This window comes from Daucus carota, chromosome 3 (genome assembly GCF_001625215.2).
Source record: "Daucus carota subsp. sativus chromosome 3, DH1 v3.0, whole genome shotgun sequence".
In the NCBI taxonomy this organism is placed as follows: domain Eukaryota; kingdom Viridiplantae; phylum Streptophyta; class Magnoliopsida; order Apiales; family Apiaceae; genus Daucus; species Daucus carota.
In genome coordinates this window covers 62,944,561-62,963,558 of record NC_030383.2, presented here as the reverse complement: position 1 = coordinate 62,963,558, position 18,998 = coordinate 62,944,561, and the positions used below count along the sequence as shown (strand labels likewise).

The window sequence follows — 18,998 nt, the reverse complement described above, 5'->3', positions numbered from 1 at the left end:
CGACGCCTGTAGTTACACCCACAAAAGATGGAGCTGCAACTCCGGAGGTAAAAACTCAGCCCAGAAGTGATTCAGATGATGAGGACTGGGCGCATCACTGTTTCTTTAACATTGGTAAAAAATTAGGTGATTTGGCGTTCACTGTTATTTACTCTGTGTGCGAGTAGAGCTGAAGAAGAAGAAATGTTTATATATATTTACCTAATAAGCTGGCTGATCTAGCTGCGTTGTGGTTTCTTTCTAGGGTTTGTTTTCATTTTTGTTAGGTGTGAAACTACTAGTAATTAAGTAGGAAAGATTGGTTTTCATTGTATTTACTTTTAATGCAAGTTTCTGTCTTTATTTTAGTTTTATATATTTCCAGTTTAATAATTTACAGTTCGATTTCATTTAATTTACATAGCTTTGGACGATGAGAATGGATCCTTGAGCCTTGTCAGGTTCGGCCCTCACATATCTAAAATCTCATTAAAAAAACTGTTTCTTATAAATTCATGGACTTGTGATGAATCAGTTCCATCATAATAAGTGACAACAATTGGATCCTAACGTACTTCGGCTCTTGGAAAACTAATAAAATTACCGATCAGTGATGGACCTATGGGACTAATCTGCAGCCATCCTTTCACAATCACATTCTCTGTTGGCCATTTACAGAAGGATGGATCTTACAATTCTGGTTCAAGATGGTCACCATCAATGAATTCCAGTTTGTCTTAGCCCAAGATTGATGTCCCGACTACTATTTGGGACTGTGCCCAGTGCATAGTTGGCGCCTCTGTCGAGTTTAATCCCAATTTGTGCAGTCGGTTTATTTCACCATTCCAGATTAATTTTAGAGGAGGTTTGTAAATATGCATTTCATTCCAAACGATGAACTTGAAAATGACAGAATTTGAGTTGTCATATCAAATTCAAAGATTTATACTATAATATTTGAATGTCTAGATTTCAAATGAAATCCGGTAAAATTCCCAAACAAGTTATTTGATCAAATTTAGGATTTCAAATAGTGTGATTTCATCACACACATTACATAAATTAAGCTCGCACAAATTACATTGGTTATAAACCGGTACAAAGTAGAATACATCAGGAAGTAAAAAATACAGAATATAGAGCAAGGAAAATCAAAGATACTACATATTTCCATCACACAATATGAGTAGTACTTGGGGACGCGATGGCGGGAGCGTCGTCATTATTAATCTTGTTCCTCTTAGCTTTTAGCTTCGTAATCTTGATCACTAAAGAGCGGATGGAAGGATAAGCAGCAATTGCAATAGAAGTAATAATCATTCCCATCCATGCGAAAAGTCCCAGAACAATTGCCAAAATTGTTTTGTTATACGTGTAAGGATTCTTCACGCTTTTCTCACTCTCTGGGCTTGTCGCTACAACTGCACATACATAGGCCGTGGTCATTGCTGTGAGAGTCACCCACATTCCCCCTCGAATGAGAAGAACAATAATCCTCTTTTTCAGAGTTGCGCCACTGACAAACAAAAATATGACTGTTAGCGCAGCCATGAAGGCGATCGTGTTAGATATCCAGAATGCTCTGTTCAATCCAGGCCAGAAGTAGGCTAGTAGGGAGCCCCCGGGTGGAAGATAATAGGATGAGTAATAGGGGTCATCCGAAAACTCAGCAACACCGTCAAGAGGGCTAATAGGCTGTGACGGTGAAGGTGAGAATTCTGCAGCATCCATTGAAGCAACACCGCCAGGAGGGCTAATAGCAGCTGTGTAAGCCATTGCAGCTATAACAGATGCGGCTACCAGTACAGTCTTGTCTTTCTTTTCCACTTCCTCATGAAAGATGGGAGCGTATTTCACCGCCTTCCACATCCTTGTCAGCTTACTAGAATGGTCTGTTGCTGCTGCCCCAGGAACCAGTTGGCCAGTTGCTATTGCTGCTTCGATTTCTTTAGCCCTTAAAATACCAGCTGAGATGAGGAACTCCCTGATTTCCTTACTTTTCACATCTCTGGGCATCTCCTCTATTATGTCCAAAGCTGTGAGACCCTTTTCATTTAATGAATTCACCTCCACTTGGCTTCTACACTTGACTAGGTATTGTATTATCTGAGAGAGTATATTTTATTTTTTAGATGAATTTCATGTAAAATATGAGATTAGGGTGCACAGTATAATATGTTTTGAAACATATAAAATGTAAGATGCAATATGAAGCGAATTCAAAACATATATAGAAGTATAATATTTAAAGGCTTAATACCCTTTTAACCCTCAATGTTTGGGGGTATATACCAATGCGGCCTCGATGTTTTAACTCGGTCGATTCAACCCTTCAAGTTTCACAAATGTTCCTTGCAGCCCTCATACTGGTATGAAGTCAAAAACCGGTATATAACGGAGTGTAAACTTGACATTTACTATTTAAGATAAAATTTGTTCGTTCCTTTTATTAATGTATACATCTCGTTCCTTTTAACCCCCCAAAAATATATAATTAATTGTTCCTTTTAACATTGAGGGTTTTAATGTCGTTTTAACTCTCACGTGTGAAATGTCATAATTTTCAATCCATATATACCGTTTTTTCATTTATACCGGTATGAGGGTTAATAAGAACATTTGTGAAACTTGGAGAGTTGAATCGGCCGAACCAAAATATCGAGGCCGCATGGGTACAACCCCAAACTTTGAGGGTTAAAGGGTCATTAAGCCAATATGTAAACAAACATAATTTGTCATCAAATCTAAAATGCGTTCAAAGATTAGGGTGCACAGTGTTAATCACTCTTACAAAAATATAAACAAATGTAGAAATTTTTACCTGCATCCGTTGCAAAGCTGTTGCACAATGTAAAGTAGTGTTGCCATTGTCATCTAATTTGATGTTTGACAAATCCCGGTCACCCGATTCTAATACAAGAATAAGAACATCCAGACGATTATGTTTAACACACAAGTGCAACATTGTCCTTTCTTGATTTGGCTCCTTACTAACTTTTATCAACTCCCTAACAGACTCATGCTGGCCTTTTATTATCGCCAAATGGAGAGGGGTCCTTCCATCCTCGTCACAAAATTGGCACATTTTCTGATCATACTTCAGCAATAACTCGATGATATTAGCATATCCGTTTGCAGATGCCAAATGTAGAGCCGAACGGCCTTGTGAATCTACACAGCCTGCGAAGTCAGGCTTATACGACAGAAGAGATTTAGCGAATTCGAAGTGACCTAACATGGAAGCTATATGTAAGGGTGTCTGGTTAAAGGACGAAGATAATGTGACTCGAGCAAGACTGAGTTTATCTTCTTTCATCAGTGCCTGCAAAGTCTCTGCGTCTCCTTCCAAACATGCATCGTACAGCCTCTTCTCCTTCACCTCAATATTCATTGTTTCTACAAAAGAGATTTAGAAGTTGAAACTTAAAAGTTGAAACCTAAAATGAATATTGAATAGATTTCTGATGCCTCTCGGCAGCATATTTGTAGGGTTTCCAAAAAAGGAGTTCACAGTTTTATATTTCAATGTCAACTTACACTCCATAATGCAAGGATCTGGGGTCATTGACAATTTACTTTTAAATGTGTCGAATACAGACAAAGAGGTTTTAGGTACGGATATTTAATATATTTACTTCACCAAATCACGCACGGGGAAGAGAAATATGATATTCAGAAGTCAGGATTACGATATATATTCGATCATAAACCCTAAAATTTACTATTTATACTTGAAGTAGCTGTCTATTATCAGAGAGGTTTTCATCAGCTAAAAGTCTCAATCCTATCTTCTTTTTTATCACGTCTCTTAATTTATTTCTTAATTTCTTCACTAAATTCCCATTTTATATAAGTTTTGTTTCATTTCTCCTCGTGAAAGTTTGGTTTTTGTTTAAATTTTTTTTTGTTCTATATCATGTCCGCATTACAAATCTGCTATTTTTGTTCTATATCATGTCCAACATTACAAATCTGGGAGATTTTCATGATGTTGATTATAATCTATTGCTTAAACTGATAGCAGGAATATTACAGTATATATATATCTAATCAGAAAATTCTTTAGTTGCCTACACAATAACGAAGGATTAAGAATGATATGATTATACATTTGTTCAATTTCGAATATATTTATTGATGCTATATGGCTTTTCACAATTAATTAAGTAGTTTTGAGACGAAAGATATATATCATTTATGTTCTATAAAAATATTCGTTTACTTATCTTAAGAATGCACTGTATATTCATAGTCTAATGTCCAAGCAAATGATTATTACTATATGATCATTGATAATTGGGTATACATGAAGCTTAGTATCTCCTCTATTTATTTTATTTGACGTTTTGATTTTTGAGACATATACTTTTAGATGAGTTGACTCAATTGTAAAAATTATAATTTTTGTTTGAATTTTCTTATGACTTTAAATTATAATTATTTATTTTTATTTTGAAAAGAGTTAAAATAATATTTTTAACTCCAACTTGCCACATGCCAGAAAGGTTGGGATCGGCAATTTAGTTTTACTGATAAGGCTGAGGTATAGGCTGACGTTACTGCAAAACTCACATGTAGTGATGTAATCCCAAAGTCAACTGCTTTATTGAAATTAAAATACTTTTAACATGTGACGCGGATGATGAGAAGAGTATAGAAATACTCCTTTCGTCCCCCTCAATTGTTTAGTAACAGTAAAGAAATTAGAGGGACAGAGGGAGTATATCTTAATTTTATTAACCAACTGAATTTGACGGCTTTGCTACCCTTTTAACATGTGACGCGGATGATGCGAAGAGTATAGAAAAATATCTAAAACAACTTGAATCTGACGGCTTTGCTATCTTTTTTTTTTTGGGATGTTCCAAATTTGAACACTATTTTTTATTATGACATTAACTATTTTTCTATTTTATACTCTTTTTTTATTAAAAAATTTGTCTAATGTGTGCTCATCGGCACATGCTAATCGCAGAATTTATTACATGTGCATAATTAATTATGTACTCCTGTTTACGTCAGCGAAGCAACACACAAACACAAATTGGGTAAAATCTCCGCTTCACATTTCTAACTTTGCATTCAACAACTCCATCCTCTGGTATCTAGAGAGTAAGGGTTACCTGACTTCAAGACACATCACAGGTGTGATATTTCACAAACTTCCAATAGCAGTTGCATTTCATATATATATATTTCCTTGTAGTTCATTTCAGCAATTAAGATATCAGTTTCTACGTATACTTTGTTTAAGCGTTTACATTTAAACACTTATAGTTATATTACTCTATACATACTCAAACATAAGTCTGGGAGTTGAAGATCAGGTCTGCACTTTTATAAAGAGCCCACTACCCTATCTTCTGTCATTACTTCAGTAGTTACAGTTGCGCCATCAGTTTCAAAGGGTGAGGACTTACATTCATGAAAAAAAATAATTCAAAATACTCATGGAAAAAATTAAAATTGTGGGCTGCAAAGTGAGAACCCCAAATCTGTTAATTTTAACCGTCAATTAAACGGAAAGTGGTCAAAGGGGTGTAAAGCGAAGCGCTTTTCAAACCTTAGGATACATACTATCAAAAAAAATTATTTGAGACCAAATTGAAAAAGCTCGTAAACATAAAGGGTGAAAAGTGTCAAAGTTTCTGCGGAAACCCGATTAGGTCTATTTGGGCGTCTGCGAGGGTCCCTAAAATAATGGACAGTTTGTGTTATTTTTTTCAAGAAAATTGCTTATTGTCCGTTAAAAATGTTGATTTTGAATAATAAGTAGGTGTGCTAAATTGTAAAATGTACTCATCGTTTAGTTGCGTTCATCGTTTACACGTATTTTGGAACTGTTATAAAATATAATTTTATAACGTTTTTTTTAAATTATTTTTTCTGAATAAAAGTTTAAATATCAAACTTTTATTTAAGGAAAAAAAATTTAAAAAAATATTATAAAATTATAATTTATAGAATTCTCAAAATGCGTCTCAAAATGCTTGTCAAAAGTAATGCAAACAACATACTGGGATGGGAGGGAGAGAGTATGAACAATCTTCATTAGTTATAAGGGAATTGAGGGTTATGAGATAAAAAAGCTAGACATTTTTAATTTTAGCTTGTGTCTCGAAAGCCGGAAAAGAGTTGATAGAACTTAATATTCAAATACAAGGAGGAGAGGTTTAAAGAAGCTAGCTTCTCACTCCACCGAACATCTACTACTATATTTAAAAGCGAATCGATTCAACTTGAATAATATACTCTTTTGCTCCCACGTAGACAGTGAAAAAAAAAAATTGCACTTCGTCAAGAATTTCCCAACATTACATAGCACCAGGTATCGAGCGCAAATTAAGCCTCAAAATCCCTTTCTTAACATCATCGGTGGAAGATTGATATTTAAATGCTAGGTTTTAATTATCTGATAACTGAAATAGTTCACTACACGAATTTTATAGTTGACATCAGATCATTCTAAATATATAATAATAATATCTAGAGTCTAGATTAGCTGAACTTAACATATCACTTAGTTAAATTTCTATACTAATACAGTCTTGACATTTCCTCAAATTTAGGTCTGCAGCTAGGTTTGAGAGTTGAAAGACACGATATGAGCATTCTGGGATGCGATGGGGGTGAAAGAGTTGCTTGTATTAATCTTCTTCCTCATATCACGTTTTGTTCTAATTCGCCTCACAACATAGCGAATGGCACGATAAGTAACTGCTGAAATGGATAGGAGAATCAATCCCATCCAAACACACATTGCGTACACGAGAGCACGAAGTGTTTTGGTAGTAAAATCTAAAGATGGGGTGGTGGCACGAACTGCACAGGCATAGGCCACAATCATTGCGGTGAGAGTTATCCACATGGCTCCCCGTATGAGCCAGATGAAGAGCTTCTGTTTCAGAGTGGCTCCAGTTACATAAAGAAAGATGACACTTAGAGCAGCCATGAATGAGATGGTATTCGATATCCAAAACACATTGCTCAGTGATGAGTAGAAGTAGGCTAGAAGTGAATCTGCGGGTTGAAGATGAAAACCTTGACCGTAAGGGTCAGGAGCTGAAGCTTCTGTGGCATCCACTCCCGCGATTCCACCAGGAGGGCTAGTAGCTGCTTGGTAAGCCATGGCAGCTATTACAGTTGCTGCCATTAGTACGTACTCGTCTCGTGTTGCAGATTTCTCTTGAAGGATGGTGAAATTTTTCATCTTATTCCACCACATCTTTACCAGATTGATTATACTGTCGTGAAATTTTTCGTCATTAGCTGCTCCACCTCCTTCTTCTATGTTATCATCAGCTACTGTGCTAATCTTGGTGGGTGCTACAACCTCATTAACCCTGGAATGGTTGGCGGAGATAAGAAGCTCCTTAATTTCCATGGTTTTTAAATCTTTGGGCATCTGCTCTACTATGTCCAAAGCTGTGAGGCCATTTTTGTTCACTGCATTCACATCCACTTTATTTCTACTCTTGACCAGGTACTTAATCATCTGAGTAAGCAGAAGAAGTTTAAAATAGTTAGTTTCTAATTATAGGCTTAATGACCTTTTAACCCTCGAAGTATGGGTGGATGTTCCGATGCGGCCTCGAAGTTTAAAAACGTACCTTTCGACCCTCAAAGTATCTTTGTCGTACCTTTTAGCCCTTTTTAAAAATACCGGTATAAATCGGGGGATAAACTTGACAATTAATATTCGGGGTAAAGTTTGGGCGTACCTTTTAACCCTCACAGTATACATTTCGTTCTTTTTAACTCCTAAAGAATACATTAAAATACATTAGATGTTCCTTTCAACCCTTAATGTTAAATGTTTCTTTTAACCCTCACGTGTGAAATGTCAAATTTGTCCACCCCGTTATATACCGGTATTTTTAAAAAGGGTTAAAAGGTACGACAAAGATACTTTCAGGGTCGAAAGGTACGTTTTTAAATTTGGAGGCCGCATCGGAACTTCCACCCATACTTCGAGGGCTAAAAGGTCATTAAGCCCTAATTATATTTCAATGAAGTAGCCTGACATGATGCAGGTTTATATGTGATATATCCTCTGGGAGAAAAGCGGTTAATTTTGACGGCAAATTTCAACCGGCGATAATTTCGACTGTTTATGGTCGAAAATAAGTACGGTCGAACAAATCCGGTCGAAAATAATAAAGTGACCGGATGTGGTCAAAAATAAATCCGGTTGAAAAAATTCATTTTCGACTAGTTAAATTCGACCACTCACTCCAGCTTCTTCCCACCATGGTTTTAGTCGAAATATAAATTCGGGTTGAAATATTTACGTGGAGGGAAATTTGCCTCACTTTCGAATTTAAATTTTTTAAATGATTTTGGTACCTTTGGAATGTTTCTGGTAAAATACATAATTTCGATGATTTCTGGTCAAAACTATAATTTTGGTCAAAAATATAATTTCAACCGATTTTTTAAATTCGACCAGAATTTAACAGCTGTAATTAGCGGCTTTTCTTATAGTGATCCTACCTGCATTCGCTTCAAGGCTGCTGCAGTGTGTAAAACAGTGTTGCCATTGCCATCTTTGATATTTGACAAATCCTGAAAATTCAGCTCTAATAAACGAATCAGAAGATTTAAACGATTATAAGTAACACACAAGTGAAATACTGTCTCTTCATCATCAAACGAGTTGAGTTTCATCAACTCAATAACAGACTCAAGTTGACCATTCATCACAGCCAAATGGAGAGGGGTCCTTCCATCCTCATCATGAACTCGGCACATTTCCTGATCATACTCCAACAACAGTTTAACGATAGTCGCATATCCATTAGCAGATGCCACATGAAGAGGAGAACGGTCTTGTGAATCCAACCTACTTGCAAAGTCAGGCTTATAAGAAAGAAGAGATTTAGCAAATTCGAAGTGACCTAACATGGAAGCTAAGTGCAAGGGTGTTTGGTTATAGCAAGAAGATATCGAAAGTTGAGCAAGAGTGAGGCCATCTTCTCTCATCAACTCCTTCAACATCTCCACGTCTCCTTCCAAACATGCATCGTACAGCTTCTGCTCCATTACCTTAATATCCATGCTTTCTATCTGTAAATATACAAAAATATATGTAAAATGTTACTCAAATTTTTAGGTTGAAGATGAAGAGAACTCAAACCTAACTAGCAATAAGTTAAAATAAATAAATAGGAAACTATATAATTTCAGATTGGGGCCTAATTGCTACCTGCAGTAAATTTCTGATGCCTTCAATTATCATGCTCTCGGCAGCATATTTATAGGGGTTTGAGGATGAGAAATAAGTAAACAGGCATTATTATGTTGCAAGAGACTGGGAAAAAGACAACAATTCTCTAGGTAGGGATATTGAATTATTGCAGCAAGTCGTCTCTCAAGTAAATGTTGAATGTTGCTCTTGGTAAAGGTGGGGAAATGTTACTTTCTCCGTCCGTCCGAAATTAGATAAGGCTAGTTGATTTTAAATTGATAATTATAATAGTTATGATACAAATATGTAAATTTTGTGAGGCCTCACTAAGAAAAGTGAAGTGTGCTGAGTCAAAATATATCACTTGACCCACACATCTCAACGGGAACTGATTTAAGCCACTATGAACCAAATACATATCATTTTACCCACATCACTATTTATACCCTTTTACTTAATTATTTATAAAAAATTAACTGTTTGTTTTTTTACTACGAAACCACTTCGAGTACTTTCATAATTCTCTCTAGTATTTATCAAAATAATTTGGAAATATTTATAGCTACATATATTTTTTTAATTACATAGTTATGTTGCTTTAAAAATTCTCAAATTATTTTGATAAATACTAGAGACAATTATGAAAGTACTCGAAGTGGTTTCGTTGTAAGAAAAAAACAAACGGTTAATTTTTGAGAAATGATTAAATAAAGAGGTTTGAATAGTGATGTGGGTAAAATGATATATATTTGGTTTACAGTGGCTTAAATGAGCGCCGTTGACATGTGTGGGTCAAGAGATATTTTGACGCTGGCCAGTTTGATATAAAACCCCCTTTTTTTTGTTAAGAATAAGAATCTTAGCAAAAGAATTCGCATAATAAATTTTAATATGTATTCAAAATTTCTTATTTGAAGTAAAATATCACTTATTTTTAGAAGTAAAATAAGATAAAACTTTATGTTCAGGAGCTCAGGGTGTTACAGCTTCATCTCCGCCACACAAATTTTCTCCAGAAAATATAAAAAGTAAGGATAATGATGTTAGAATAGAAACGCTGAGAAATTACTAGACGCTGCCAGATGGGTCCGAACTAAAATGTTTCTTTAAAGCAGAGCAGAACTTTATTTAAGACGGCCATCCTTTCCTGTACTCCTAGAGGATTTAAAGCAGAGCAGAACTTTATTTAAGACGTCCATCCTTTCCAACTACTTAAAGCTGAGGATTTTCTGTGTCTAACAACCTTATCATCGTCAATATTTTGGCAGCAACCTTGCCAACTACTTTCTGGGTCCTTGCTGTTTCTTATTATTGATTGCCATGTTTAATTGTTAGTTGTATGGTCATTTCAAATAATGTAATTACCTGTTTTTAAAATCGGATGTCATTTGAAATTTTGTGTTTAATCGAATGACATATTTGGATAAAAAAAATTGAATTTGAAAATCAGGATATTCAAATATTAATATAATTTATGAAGTTAATAATTTGAAATGACAACTCAAACCATATTATTCGAAATTCAAAACTTGAAATGAAATACATATATATTCTCAAATGCAATCTTAGTTAATGATTGTCAGTTAAATTTGATTGGCAAAATATGTAGTAAAATTTGCTCAGGATAATCAATTCTAAGGGGCAGAAAAACAGGAGGAAATTATACATCTATAATAATGTTCTCACAATTATCACATGCATGAAATGCTATCACAATTATGATCCAACTACCGACTGATGCAACTATCATGGACGTCATAGAGTGATGTAACTGCGCATGTCAAGTTTTTGAGTGATTACGAAGAACTAAACCTAACACAGAACTGTATTACAAATATACAACAGCATGTACCACTAACTTTGTGAAAACGTGTTGGTGAAATTACATTATTTCCCTCGGTCATTTCCTGATATTCCTGATAGGAAAATGCTTGGTGTACGTACGTACATATATATATATAATTATGTACAAAAATTTGTATAGTAGTCGGTTTTAATTGAAATGAGACTCCTGTATTTACATCAACAACTCCAATTAAAATTTACCACATCACTTGCCACCTCATTATGTAAAAATTTTATGAACACAATTTTGTGCACCTAGCTGATATGCCCTAAACCTTTGTACTCTCATGAGAATCAGTATCAGAGAAGTAAATTAATGCAGAGACTATGGGGCCGTTTGGACAAGTTTAAAAGAAGTGACTTCTTGCTTATATTCAAGAAGTGGAGTAGAAGTGAGAAGTAGAATTAAAATTTTTAAGTTGTTAAAGTGTTTGGTAACTTTAACTTATAAATTTTTCCTTAGTGTTTGGATAATTTGACTTATAAGTTCGTGCCGTGTTTGGTATTATAAGATATTTTTTTAATTTTTTTTTATTGATAATAGATAAAATTTGGTAAAAAAATATAAAATATAAAATATAAAATAATAAAGACGGATATTTGTTTTAAATTTTTTTTGAAGTGAGTCGATATAGTGAAAAAGTAATTATTTTTTCCGTTTATTTTTAGCATTGAAAATACTGAAAAGCGAAACTAGGTGCAAGGGAGTGTGAGCTCATTAGATTTTTCCATCAGTGACAATAAGAAATGAGAAGCAGAAAAAGAAGTAACAAAACTGAGCTTCTCATATCCTACTAATTTTAGGCGTGAGCCGTCTACAAATTATTATTAGAAAAGATTAGTATAGTAATTGAATTTTTTTTCAATCGTACTAATAAAGGTTAGAAATTATAGAAAAGAATGTCGTTAGAAAAACTTAATTAGATAATCTTGTGTTCTTTACACTAATTTTTGGCATGTATATTGAGACTCGTATAAAGTATAGTTCCGTATTTGTTTTTAAAATCTTTTCCCCATAAATTTTTATAGAAAAGATTAGTATATTACTTTTTGACACTTATTTTGAGGCGTGAGGATTCCGTCTACAAATTTTTTATTAAAAAAAAATTAGTATAGTGTATTGAAAATTGTTTTCAATCGTACTAATAAAGTTTAGAAATTATAGAAAAGAACGTCGTTAGAAAAACTTAATTAGATAATCCTGTGTTCTTTACACTAATCTTTATTTTAAATTTTAAAAAAATATAAAATATAAAATATAAAATAATAAAGACGGATATTTGTTTTAAATTTTTTTTGAAGTGAGTCGATATAGTGAAAAAGTAATTATTTTTTCCGTTTATTTTTAGCATTGAAAATACTGAAAAGCGAAACTAGGTGCAAGGGAGTGTGAGCTCATTAGATTTTTCCATCAGTGACAATAAGAAATGAGAAGCAGAAAAAGAAGTAACAAAACTGAGCTTCTCATATCCTGCTTTTTTCTCCAGAAAAAGCGCTCCAGCTTTTTTGTCCAAACAAGTCTTTGGCTTTTGAAGTGGGCTTCTCCTTAAAAGAAGCTAGCGCTTCTTCGATCCAAACACCCCCTATGCTTTCTCTCATTTTGGGCGTCCTTTCCTATTTTATTCTAACTAAAGATATTGGACTATAAAAGCATGGATTTTAACGATCACATTTTCGGTCAATAAAGACTGAAAATCGTCTGTAATTAGCTAAATGGTCGGACTAATCCTAAAAATAATTTGTTTAAACCAACTCGACCCTTGTTCTAGTGTTGGGTATGACGATGATGATATCACAGGACTCATTTTAGTCGAATCATGTCATGAGCATATTCATGTCACCCAGATCAGGCCACTCGAAAATAATCAAATTACGATCACTTGACACATGTTTCTTGTAGTGCTTTATAACATATTTACTATGAATTAGATAATTTTTTGGTTTCTTTCTTTAAAAATGCAACCTCTGATAAAAGAGAATAAACCCTTATAACCACTAAGCTCTCCAATTATACTGAATACAGTCTGATTTAATTAAGCAGATATCAGTATTACTAGTTTTCTTTGGCAACGCAACAAGATTATATATTATTGTCTGCAGAAAGACCATATACAATATATATACAATTATATATGCTTTTGTTATGCTTCAGAAAAAAAACAAAGGCCTGCAACTAGGTTTAAAAATTGAAAGAGACGATATGAGTACTTTGGTCTTGGCTTGTATATATCTTCTTCCCAGCATCACTTTTCTTTCTAATTCGCCTCACTACATAGCGAATGGCACGATAAGTAACAGCAAAAATGGATAGCACAATCAATCCCATCCAAGTACAGTACAGTCCGTAAAAGATAGCATTAAAAGTGTTGTCGGTGGAATAGAAAGACGGGGTGGTGGCCAGAACTGCACAGAAGTAGGCCACACTCATTGCTGTGAGAGTTATCCACATGGCTCCTCGTATAAGCCAAATAAAGAGCTTACGTTTCAGGGTTGCACCACTTACGTAGAGAAAGATGACACTTAGAGCAGCCATGAAGGAGATCGTGTTCGATGTCCAAAACATATTACTCAGTGATGAGGAGAAGTAGGCTAGAATTGAATTTCCGGGTTGAAGATAAAAAGCTTGACGGTGAGGGTCAGGACCTGAAACTTCTGTGGCATCCAGTCCCGCGACTCCACCAGGAGGGTTAATAGCTGCTTGGTAAGACATGGCAGCTATTACAGTTGCTGCTAGAAGTACGTGCTCGTTGTTAGGATCAACAGAAGACCTCTGGGCTTGGGCTTTACTTAATTAGCACTGGTGTAAATGAAACATAAACAAACAGATATGAGCAAAGCTAGCGCTCTGATTTTTGTATTACTCAAATGAAAGAACTGAATTACAAGGCCATACATTCAGTGTATATCCTGAACGTATATATAAGCAAAACTACTAACAGAGGGAAAGATAGTGGCTATAAAATAGGTGCCACTCCTATTCATGCTCCACTACTTCTAACCAACTGCATCACCTCCTAACAACTCGCTACTGGGCTAGACCTAGTCTTTGCTGACAATAACAAACGTACAAAACATTATCTAAATAAATCTAAATAAATCTAAATAAATAACTAAAACATATGAATATAGAATTAAACTCCAACAATCTCCCTCTTAATTCTATATTATCTATCAATTCTTCAGCTACCCGTATGACATGCCTTGAACTGAAACAGCTTCTTCATGCCCGTATGGCAAATACATTGATCCAGCCCGTGTGGCCTTTCTGTGCCCATATGGCACCACTGATCACAGCTCCTTTTGGCTTCCTTGTTTGCCCCTTTGGCAATTTATTTCCTGCCCATATGGCATCCCTTTCACAGCCCTTATGGCTATTATTCACAAGCCCGTATGGCTTGTCTTTGTTGGCCCATATGGCCTCTATAGCAATGCTGGTTCGTCGTCATGAAGCTGTGCTAGATTTGCTTCTTGACAGTGGTCTTTCTTTCGTCGAGGTTTGTCACACTCTGAGGCGAAGTGACCATAAATGTTGCAATTGAAACATTTTATCTTGCTCTTGTCTAGTCTGCCCTTCCATTTCTTAGCTAAGAGAAGTTGTTGTTGCTCACTTTGCTCACTCCTACCTTTCATTCTTTCTTCATGGGCCTTGAGACGTCCTACCAGTTCCTCAACTGACATGGCTTTAACATCTCCAAATTGTTCAATGTTTGAAGCTATTTGGAGGAACTTATCAGGCACAGCACGTAGAATCTTCCTTACAACACTGGATTCTTCCATAGCCTCTCCAAGAACTCGAATGTTAGTTACAATACCACTCAGTTTCAAGCAGAAATCTTCTATCTTCTCTGAGTCTTTCATCATGAGAGACTCGAATTCTCCCTTTAATGTATGCACCCTAGCCTCCTGTACTCGTTCCACCCCCATACACATTGTCTTGATTGCCTCCCACGCCACCTTAGCCGTCTTCTTACCGGCCAGAGTTAACATAAACTCCTCTGGAATGCCTTGATAAATTGCTGCCAGCGCCATTTTATCCATCCGTTTTTCAATGTTCACCTCCGGGTCACTAGGCTCCACAGCCTCCCAAACTCCCTGAGCTTCCATGAAGACCTGCATCTTCATTGACCACGCCGTGTAGTTGGATTTTGACAACATCGGATAGTTTATACTCACTGTTCCCTCCTTGATTTTTGATGTCTCCATAGTTATCAACCTCGGCATATATTTTGGCATAAAGAACCTGGCTCTGATACCAAGTGTTAGGATCAACAGAAGACCTCTGGGCTTGGGCTTTACTTAATTAGCACTGGTGTAAATGAAACATAAACAAACAGATATGAGCAAAGCTAGCGCTCTGATTTTTGTATTACTCAAATGAAAGAACTGAATTACAAGGCCATACATTCAGTGTATATCCTGAACGTATATATAAGCAAAACTACTAACAGAGGGAAAGATAGTGGCTATAAAATAGGTGCCACTCCTATTCATGCTCCACTACTTCTAACCAACTGCATCACCTCCTAACAACTCGCTACTGGGCTAGACCTAGTCTTTGCTGACAATAACAAACGTACAAAACATTATCTAAATAAATCTAAATAAATCTAAATAAATAACTAAAACATATGAATATAGAATTAAACTCCAACACTCGTCTCTTGTTGCGGATTTCTCTTGAAGGATGGTGAAATTTTTCATATTATTCCACCACAGCTTTACCATTTTGATTATGCTTTCGCCATTGGCCGCTGCTCCTTGTCCTATGTTATCATCAGATTCAAGCTCATTAACTTTTGAAGGATTGGCTGAGATAAGAAGCTCCTTGATTTCCATGGTGTTCGAATCTTTGGGCATCTGCTCTACCATGTCCAAAGCTGTGAGACCATTTTTATTAACCGCATTCACATGCACTTTATATCTTCTCTTGACCAGGTGTTTTATCATCTGAGTAGGCATAAAAAGTATATAGATTAGGCACGTTAATCCGCCAATCATAGACAATTAATTACTTTCAAAGTAAAATTGTATTAATGCATGTATATTCTACCTGCTTCCTTCTTAAAGCCACTGCAGTGTGTAAAATAGTGTTGCCATTCGCATCTCTGATGTTCGATAAATCCTGGTCATTCATTGCTAATAATCGAGTAAGAAGATACGAACGATTATACCTAACACACAAGTGAAATACCGTCTCTTCTTCTTCATCAAACGACTCATGGTTAACTTTCATCAACTCAATAACAGACTCATATTGACCATTCCTTACAGCCAAGTGAAGAGGAGTCCTTCCATCCTCATCATGAACTCGGCACATTACCTGATCATACTGTAACAGCAGTTTAACGATATTCACATATCCATTAGCAGCTGCCACATGAAGAGGAGAACGGTCTTGAGAATCTAACCGGCTTGCAAAGTCAGGCTTATAGGAAAGAAGAGACTTTGCGAATTCAAAGTGACCCAACATGGAAGCTAAATGCAAGGGTGTTTCATTAAAGCAAGAAGAAATTGAAAGTCGAGCAAGAGTGAGGCCATCTTCTCTCATCAACTCCTTCAACATCTCCACGTCTCCCTCCAAACATGCATGGTACAGCTTCTTTTGTGTTACCTCAGTAGTCATACTTTATAGAGTATCTGTTAATATTATGTAAGATGTTATGAGTATTTGGGATTGGCTTATGTGTAGAAGGTAAATTTCTGAAACATTTCTTATCATAGTCTTGTTTATGTGACCTTGATTGGTTTAAGAAAAAAAAAATATGTTTGGGTTTAATAAGGACAACCATGCTTTGGCTGGGGATATTGAATTAGTTATTCCAACAAGAAGCAATCTATGTTTCTCAAGAGATATTAAGACAATTATATATGGTTCAATTAGAGAGTAACTTTCCTTTCAAACAAATATAGAATAATTAGAGAGTAACTTCAACCTATTCTCACTTTTATATGAAAATTTATATAAATAGGTATACATATGTGTTTATAATAAAGTAATCTTTAAATCTAAAGTAAAATTTAATTATTATATAAAAAAATTGGCATGGTTTAGAATTTTAATATAAAATAAAGATATTATGTCATAAAAAACTTTAAATTACAAAAATAAATATACTTCAATTTGATTATTCTTTGTTACTAATTTTTCTCACTAATCATCAGACAAAATCACACATTATTCTGCAGCTAGCCACTATAGTATATATCCTCGTAAACTTCAATGAGGCCTGCTGCAGCTAGCTACTGTCTTATCGTCGATCGTTTAACGGGATCGCTTTGGACAACCCTTTCTAATTCGTCCGGAGAATTCTAGTGACTTCTAAAATTTAGTACTCAGAATTTTCATTACATCCACTTATATCTGCTGGGAATGAGTTGAAATAATGTAATACTAAGTGAAACAAAATTGAAAAGAGAAATAGCATTATTAGTACCGAGCGGAATTTTAAACACTACAAGAAAACAGGACAAAACCGACCGCCCAAACCGGTCGGTTATGAAGGAAAACGGTCGGTTATAAGGCTAAAACCGACCGATAAGAGTGGTTGGTTAAACTCTGGTCGGTTACGTCAATTGGTCGTGTTTATCACTTAAAACCGACCGTCCTGGTGGTCGGTTATGTGCTGTTGTATTCTCAGAAAAATGGTCCCACTTGATGCCACCTGTCACCACGTGGCAACAGGTGTCACGCCACGTCAGAACCGAAAGATAAAACCGACCACCGCAGTTGGTCGGTTTTACGCTCTTTTTCGTTGTTGACCAGATATAAAACCGACTGCGGTCAAACCTTCTCACACGGTCGGTTATGTGTGGTCGGTTATGACACGGTCGGTTTTAAACCAGAAGGTTTTCCTGATCCATATAACCGACCGGCACATAACCGACTGTCTTTTAAAGAATGCGGTCAGTTTTATATGAAGACGGTCGGTTTTCTGGAATTTGTTAAAGTCTGTACGGTCGGTTTTATATGAATGCGGTTGGTTTTATGACAAAGATATGGTAAAATACAGTCGGTTATGTGTACAATCGGTTGATTTTCTGGCTATTTTTGAAAAAAATTGCAGATTCTTTTGCAATTTCACTTTCCAATCCTGTACCAACAACCAACATTCCAAACATCTATAACCAACATCAAATACTAATACCAACAACCAAACATCAACTACTCTAAATTTAGCAATACAAACACAAACACAAAGCTATTCTAAATAATTAAGCAATAATATACATTCATTCCAAACATTCCAAACTACATTAAGTCCAACATAATCGGACATTCCAAAGTATCAAAGTATCAAAGTTTCCAACGTAAACAAAGTTCGGGAATTGGAAAATAGGAACTAGTTAGATAAAGAAAGATCTGATGATCCACCATTGTCTTCATCACCGGCTTCACCACCGCCTTCGCGGTTTTAGATGCGACGGTCGGTTTTGTGCGGTCGGTTTTGACCTGTTTTCTTATAGTGAAAGACGTGATTAAATTATAAAGAATTGATGATGGTATCATTATATGTTAGCACATGTAAAAATGAATATATTAAAATTAGTTTCAGAGTTTTTAATTTTTTTTTTATCCCCCTAGTTTTATGAAAGAGCAAGAATCAAGATATATACTATCACTTTCATTGTGAGAAACCAGTATCATCCCACACTAAAAAAAACAGGACAAAACCGATCGCAAAAAACGGTCGGTTTAGAAGGAAAATGGTCGGTTTTACCACTAAAACCGACCGAAATGGGTGGTCGGTTGTAACCTGGTCGGTTATGAAAGATTGGTCGGGTTTAAGGACGAAAACCGACCAGCCTTTCGGTCGGTTTTGCCCTGTTTTTTGTAGTGCCATAAACATTTCTACTTGTGAAGAGATCTGTTAAACATATGAATTGCGCAGAATATGTAAATTAGAATAGAAAACTGATTTCAGTCCGGATTGGACTCTGCGGATCCTTATATATGTTTCTAATCCCAGGTCATGGGTTCGACTATGGC

General features: G+C 35.5%; 3 protein-coding genes across 3 annotated transcripts in view; all 3 read right to left on the bottom strand.

Moving 5' to 3' along the window:
• The window catches only part of LOC108213505 (uncharacterized), a 56,114-nt gene that overhangs the window by 15,349 nt on the left and 21,767 nt on the right, over positions 1-18,998 (bottom strand). The gene's annotated exons all lie outside the window — the stretch shown is intronic.
• On the bottom strand, positions 1,006-3,499 carry LOC135151731 (ankyrin repeat-containing protein NPR4-like). The gene is made up of 2 exons (XM_064090897.1): positions 2,801-3,499; positions 1,006-2,085 (listed from the first exon to the last, which is right to left on the bottom strand). The coding sequence occupies exons 1-2, from the start codon at positions 3,368-3,370 to the stop codon at positions 1,153-1,155; spliced, it is 1,503 nt and encodes a 500-aa protein (XP_063946967.1). The 5' UTR covers positions 3,371-3,499; the 3' UTR covers positions 1,006-1,152.
• Positions 6,356-9,363, bottom strand: LOC108212936 (ankyrin repeat-containing protein At2g01680-like). The gene is made up of 3 exons (XM_017384647.2): positions 9,185-9,363; positions 8,473-9,045; positions 6,356-7,474 (listed from the first exon to the last, which is right to left on the bottom strand). Exons 1-3 carry the CDS (start codon positions 9,215-9,217, stop codon positions 6,557-6,559), a joined length of 1,524 nt encoding a protein of 507 aa, XP_017240136.2. The 5' UTR covers positions 9,218-9,363; the 3' UTR covers positions 6,356-6,556.

Coding starts and splice junctions, on each gene's coding strand:
- LOC135151731 (XM_064090897.1), bottom strand. CDS start 3,370: ATGAATATTGAGGTGAAGGAGAAGAGGCTGTACGATGCATGTTTGGAA. Junction 2,086..2,800: donor CAGCTTTGCAACGGATGCAG/GTAAAAATTTCT, acceptor ATACTCTCTCAG/ATAATACAATACCTAGTCAA.
- LOC108212936 (XM_017384647.2), bottom strand. CDS start 9,217: ATGATAATTGAAGGCATCAGAAATTTACTGCAG. Junction 9,046..9,184: donor GCATCAGAAATTTACTGCAG/GTAGCAATTAGG, acceptor GTATATTTACAG/ATAGAAAGCATGGATATTAA. Junction 7,475..8,472: donor CAGCCTTGAAGCGAATGCAG/GTAGGATCACTA, acceptor CTGCTTACTCAG/ATGATTAAGTACCTGGTCAA.